The following is a 6,460-nucleotide window of genomic DNA, read 5'->3' as shown; positions in this document are numbered from 1 at the left end:
CGAACCCAGTTGAAATCTTGTACACTCTCTCCAAAATACTTATTGAATTTCTGCTGCAGCATTTCTAAATGTTCTTTAATTGTGTCCATCACCACTTTATTGCCGTCAGCAAGTGGCCATACAGTCGGGGACATCTCAAATGAACCATCTGTAATTCTCTAACTAGCAACCAAAATTTATGAACTCCTTCAGAGCACAGCTGTGATAGAACTGAAACAATTGTAAAATGCGAGATCTCTACTCTTCAAATGGAAGAAGTGACACTATACCGACTTATTTTTGAAATATTTATAATTTTAAATGAAGTCCAACAATCGGTGGGTGCATCGTTACAGGAAGAAAATCATAAAGTTGAAGAAGCTCTAATTTCTAACAAACGGGCAAATACCAAAACAGCGTTATAAAAGACAGGAAAAGCCATGTTAATCCCTGCAGTTTTAGGGAAAAGCAGAACATGCAGCAAGCATATCAAAGAAGCTGTGTAGATGCGAGAAAAATAAAAATAAATGAATAATAAAAACTATGATATAACAACAACTGTGAGTAAATAATTTACGTTTAATTTCTTAGAATACAACGTTACTGTACGTAAAAAATCACAGCATGTAATAAAGAATAAACAAGCATCATCTCATTTAATCAGTGCAGTGGCTGAGAATAAAATACAAGCATATGAAACACAGTAACTGGGATAAAATAAAACGAATAAAAATCGACAATTAATTTCTTACAATAGGTAAAAGTTCGTGTCACACCTTTCACCTTGTGATGACACACCGGTTGCAGAACACTGATCTAGATGATGGAGTTTGATGCCCAGGATATACATGAATTTTTCTCTTCACTGCCACTAACTCAGTCTGCTATCCAGTGAGTACCTGATGCACTTTCTGTTGAGGATAACATGGTAGGGACTGACTCTGAGCTGTCCATTCAGAGCCAGAGTTAAGGATATGTCCAACCTTACCCATTTGGCTTTTTGGTAAGTCTTTATCACAGTTATCGTATGATTCCAGTTTGTATGCCCTGCCAGTAAATTTGTATTCTGTATCTGTTTCAGGATGATTACCAGCATTTAGTTCAGGGACTACTCGACTCTCATCAGGATCAGTTAGTGGCTGAGAGACTTGCCAAAGCCTTCACTGAGCTTACATCAAACATCACACTCAATATTGAGCGACAGAACAGGATTAAATTCCGTGACAGCTTTGACAAGTTCATCGTTAATGTCCATGGCTTTCTGCTTATCAAGTAGTTACATCTGAAGTGTAGTGTCAGGCTATTTTTGTATATTTTATACTTAAGTTATTTTTTAAAGACTGTATTCATAAGGCAGGTCTTTGCTGATTACATTTCTGCTACATAATATTTTCATCATTTGTCATGTTCATTTAAATGTTGTTAACTCTTTGTGATGTTCTGAAAGTTTACAAAATATTTAATAATATATAATTTATAATTTTTGTTTGTTTTATTACATATTGTGATTTAAGGTAAGTTTGCCGGTTGTCCTTTGTTGATTCTGACTCTTTGTGCCCCACAGTAAAGTAATTACCTCAGTTACATATGCCATATACTACTTGAATAAAAACGTTGAATACAATATTGATCAAACGAGAATTTGGTAAGAAAAAAATAGCATATGCCCTCATATGTAATGACTTCTTGGAGGTGATACTGTGCGATCTGGCATATGTTTATCAATGTTTTGGAGGAACATACTGCCTCCATCTTCAGGACAGGAAAGTAAGTTTTCCAAGCATTACTGTGCTCACTGCTTGCCTGCTTAGCTTGCCCTTCTACCCTTAATATGGGGGCCATATCATCAATAAACTTCTGTCAGACTGAAGGGTGTTATGTCCCAGAAAACAGTACTCTTCCTAGTCACAGCCATGAGACCCTCAAATCTCACACAAGAGGGATGAGTAGAAGTATAGACGTGAAGGCCTGTGATTCCATGTGATGTCTATACACTTCCAGAGTGTGTCAGGTAATTCAAATTGTGGGTGAGCAGAAGCATCTGTCAAGGTGTGTTGCCACTAATTTGGAAGCTAATGTACTCTGATATCTGGGAAAATTAAAGGTTTGCAATGAGACTTCAGCATCAAAATTATGCTATTTCTGGTTACCGTACCAACAGGTTTTCCAGTGTTTATCTTGGTTGTGTAGAAGAACTGTATATAGTAGGTCACAAATGAGTGACACAGTCGTTTGTTTTAATGTATCATTTCTATGAGTTTATAATATTTTAATGTGAATATGTGAAATATAGTATTTATCATGGAATGTGAATTTGTCTATAATGATTTGAAGGATGTTTTCTCTTCAAAACAGGCATCTAGATGGTGTCCATATAGTCCAGTACAGTATATCTGTGTCCACAAATCTAATCAGAATCCAACAGGGTAATCCAAGTTCACACTTGATGCATGAATATTACAAAAGTGATATGTATATGACTTTGAATTCACACTGCCATGAAAATCATAAACCATATTTAGTGACCTCTGTCCATATATGTTTCATGTTATTTTAAGACATATTCTTCACCAAAATGATATGACATTGAGGCATGCTATATGTAATGTGATCAACTTGGTAGTCTCTCACTTATGGAGCTGACACCTTCTTGAGAACCCGCCAATTGTGCAGCTACTCAAGAACTTCCCACCATTTTATGGAACTCGAAGGTTCATTACCGTGTTCACAAAAGCTCTCCACTGGTCCCACCATTTTATGGAACTTGAAGGTTCATTACCGTGTTCACAAAAGCTCTCCACTGGTCCCTATCCTGAGCCAGGTCAATCCCATCCATACCATCCCATCCTACCTCTCTTAAGATCCAGTTTAATATTGTCCACCTACCTATACCATCCAGTGTCCTCTTTCCTTCTAGCTTTCCCACCATTATCCTATATGCATTCCTCTTCTCCCCATTCATTCTACATGCCATGGACATCTCATCCTCCTTGACTTGATCATTCTAATTATATTTGGAGAAGAGTACAAGTTATGAAGCGCCTCATTATGCAGTTTTCTCCAACCTCTTGTCACATTATCTCTCTCTGGTCCAAATATTCTCCTCAGACACCCTCAGTCTGTGTTCCTCCCTTAATGTCAGAGACCACGTTTCACACCCATACAGAACTACAGGCAAAATTATAGTTTTGTATATTCTAATTTTTATGTTTTTAGACATCAGGCGAGAAAACAAAAGGTTCTGGACTGAATGGTAGCAAGCATTACCCAAGTTCAGTCTCCTCTTAATTTTCTCCTGGATCAGGTTTTGATTTGTTATAGTCATTCCCAAATATCTGAACTGTGGCACATTTTCAAAACTTCTGTTACCTATCGTTATGTCATGATTTTGCCATGCATTTTGGTTATCAGACAGGAACCTCTACTTAGTTTTCTCCGTGTTTACTTCTAGACCAACCTCCTTACTGGTCTCATTTAAATTCTGTTTTTTTTCTTTTGTGGTATCTATATTATGACCCAGTAGATTCATATCATCAGCACAGACTAACACCTGATGTGTCCCACTTAATTTCAGTCCCACCTGGTTTTTCTGGACCTTCCTAGTGCCATATTCTGTAGCAAAGTTGAAAAAAGGAGTGGCAATAAAACATTTCCTTGTTTTAGACCATTCTGGATAGGAAAATTATAAGACAAATGTATATATATATATGTACTTTACTATACGTTTTGTTTAAACACATTTTAATCAACCTAACTAGTTTCATGGGTATCCCAAACTCTATGAGAATATTGTACAATACTTCCCTCCTAACTGAATCATAGGCCTTCTTGAAATCTACAAATAGCTGATATAGCTTCTCATTGTACGCCGTTTTTTTCTCCAGTATCTGACAAATGCAAAATATCTTTTATGTCAAAATCCACACTGAAGATCCCCAGTAGTTTCATCTATGTATGGACTTAACCTTGAGAGAAGAATATTGGATAAAATTTTGTATGAAGTTGGTAGCACTGATATCCCCTGATAATTACTACAGTCAGTTTTATCACTCTTCTTGTGAACTAGTACAATAATAGACTCCTCCCACTGAGCAGACAATTATCCCTTATTAAAATAGAATTAATTAGCTTATGGATCTTAGAACGTAATATTTCTCCTTCTGCTTGGATGAGTTCTGCTGGAATTTGATCACTACCTGGTGATTTATACAAGCAGATCACCATTCTCATCCTTCACTAAGTTATTTCTAGGTTTGTAACCCCTATTAAAGTCATTTATTCCCCTATACAGGTCTCTAATGTTCTTGTTCTTACTGTTCGTTGCAAGCTCATCAATTTTGTCTTTTAGATATTCCCTCTTTTTATTCCTGAAATACCTGCTGGTTTCACATCTTATATTGTTTAGATTATCCCCATTTATTTCATTTGGATCCTGTAACCACTGCAATTTGGCCTGTTTTCTTTTGTCTAATATTCTTGATAGTACAGCCTCTGAAATTATAAGTAAATCTTACTTTTTCACTTCTTTTTTTAATTTTCTTTTGCAATGTAAGAAAATAGTTACTTACTTACTCATGCAGCTGACCCCTTCTGGAGGAGTTGTCAAGTCTGCAGTTACTCAAGAATTTCCCAGCATTTTATGGAACCCGTAGGTTCATTACCATGTTCACAAGAGCCCTCCACTGGTCCCTATCCTGAGCCAGATCAATACAATCCATAACATCCCATCCTATCTCTCTAAGATCCATTTTAATATTGTCTACCCACCTATACCTTGGTCTTCCCGGTGGTCTATTTCCTTCTGACTTTCCCACCAATATCTTATGCACATTCCTTGTCTCCCCCATTCATGCTACATGCCCTGCCCACCTCATCCTCCTTGACTTGATCATTCTAATTATACTTGAAGAAGAGTACAGGTTATGAAGCTTCTCATTGTGCTGTTTTTTCCAACCTCCTGACGCTTCATCTCTCTTCGGTCCAAATATTCTCCTCAACACCCTGTTCTCAAACACCCTCAGTCTATGTTCCTCCCTTAATGTCAGAGACCAAGTTTCACACCCATACAGAACTGCAGGTAGTTTTGTATATTCTCATTTTTATGTTTTTGGACAGCAGACGATGAGACAAAAGGTTCTGGACTGAATGGTAGCAAGCATTACCCGAGTTCAGTATCCTCTTAGTTTCCTCCCGAATCAGGTTTCAGTCTGCTATCGTTGTTCCAGAATATCTGAATCGTGCAACATTTTCAAAACATCTGTTCCTATCTTTATGTCATGATTTTGTGATGAGACAGCAGCATATACAGTAAAACTTGGTTATAGCAATATCGGTTTCTGCGACACCTTGTCTATTGCGTCAAATATTCAATGGTACGAACTAGTTCCTCATAAAGCAACTGTTTTTATACCTTGCTTAGTACGACATGCACAAATGCATCAACCTCGTATGTAACGTCATTTTCATTCCTGAATTTCTTTGATATCGTGGGAAAGTTCGATGTGTCTGCCCACCCTCACTTTCTCTACTTGCTGACGTGACTCTCCTGGAAGAATACGACCGCGGCCTGCAAGAGGAGCATGGGTTTTATGCGAACAGNGTCCAGCGCACCCTGTACTTCAAAATCTAGAGAAGATTAAACTTGTGTTTATACCTGCAAACACTACAAGCGTATTGCAACCCATGGATCAGGGAGTCATAAGGAACCTGAAATGTCACTACCGCAAACTGATATTGTTAAGAATTGTAGAGAGCATCGAGAAGAAGCAAGATTACACAGTTACACTGCTGGACGCAATACGATTAATTGAAAAAAGAATTCAGAACTGCTTCCGACATGCGGGAATCTTATCAACTCAGGGATTGAATGGCACTGAGAATGAGGACGACACCAATAATGACGATGATTTACCTTTAACAGAATGGTTGCGTAAAGTCAATTGTGATGAACTAGGTCAGTATGACTATGAGGCATATGCAACAATAGACGACGACATTGTTACAACGGAGGCACAAACAGACGACGATATTGTATCGGAAGTGAAGAAGGATACAGAGGAGGAAGATGAGGAGGGAGGAGAAGAATGTTCCGAAGTCTCCATCCCTACTGTGAGTGACGCGCTTGAAGCCATTAGGGTTGTGAACTTGTTTTATGAATCCAGGGGAGGCAGCAGTGAAATTGTGACAAAAATTATGGACATTGAACGTAATTTAGAAAGTGTGTATTGGGCAAGTAACAGGAAACAGATGAAGATAACTGATTACTGTACTCGTATCTAGGTACAGTAAGGCACAACAATTGATGTAATCTACTGTAATTTGGTGAGTAGGCCTACCTTTAATATACAGTATTAGTGCGGTGTGTATTGTCAGTGAAAAGCGCTGTAATATGTCTTTGATATTACACATTTGGGCAATTCCACGTTAATGTTACGTTAGTCTGTACTTAACTACGTATTTCACTAAAAAAATGCAACATTTT

At 37.7% G+C, this 6,460-nt stretch overlaps 1 protein-coding gene across 1 annotated transcript in view; it reads left to right on the top strand.

Moving 5' to 3' along the window:
• LOC111873349 (exportin-4) overlaps positions 1-2,303 on the top strand; it is a gene marked incomplete at its 5' end in the record, with an annotated part of 24,382 nt that extends 22,079 nt beyond the window's left edge. Inside the window, one exon of the mRNA XM_023867997.2 lies at positions 1,061-2,303. Coding sequence (XP_023723765.1) covers positions 1,061-1,255 — 195 coding nt within the window. The remainder of the gene's footprint in view (positions 1-1,060) is intronic.
• Positions 2,304-6,460: the final 4,157 nt, after the last annotated feature.

The sequence above is a fragment of the Cryptotermes secundus genome, unplaced genomic scaffold (assembly GCF_002891405.2).
Source record: "Cryptotermes secundus unplaced genomic scaffold, Csec_1.0 scaffold2167, whole genome shotgun sequence".
NCBI classification, from domain to species: Eukaryota; Metazoa; Arthropoda; class Insecta; order Blattodea; family Kalotermitidae; genus Cryptotermes; species Cryptotermes secundus.
The sequence above is the reverse complement of the archived record's forward strand: the minus strand, read 5'-3'. Positions and strand labels throughout refer to the sequence as shown.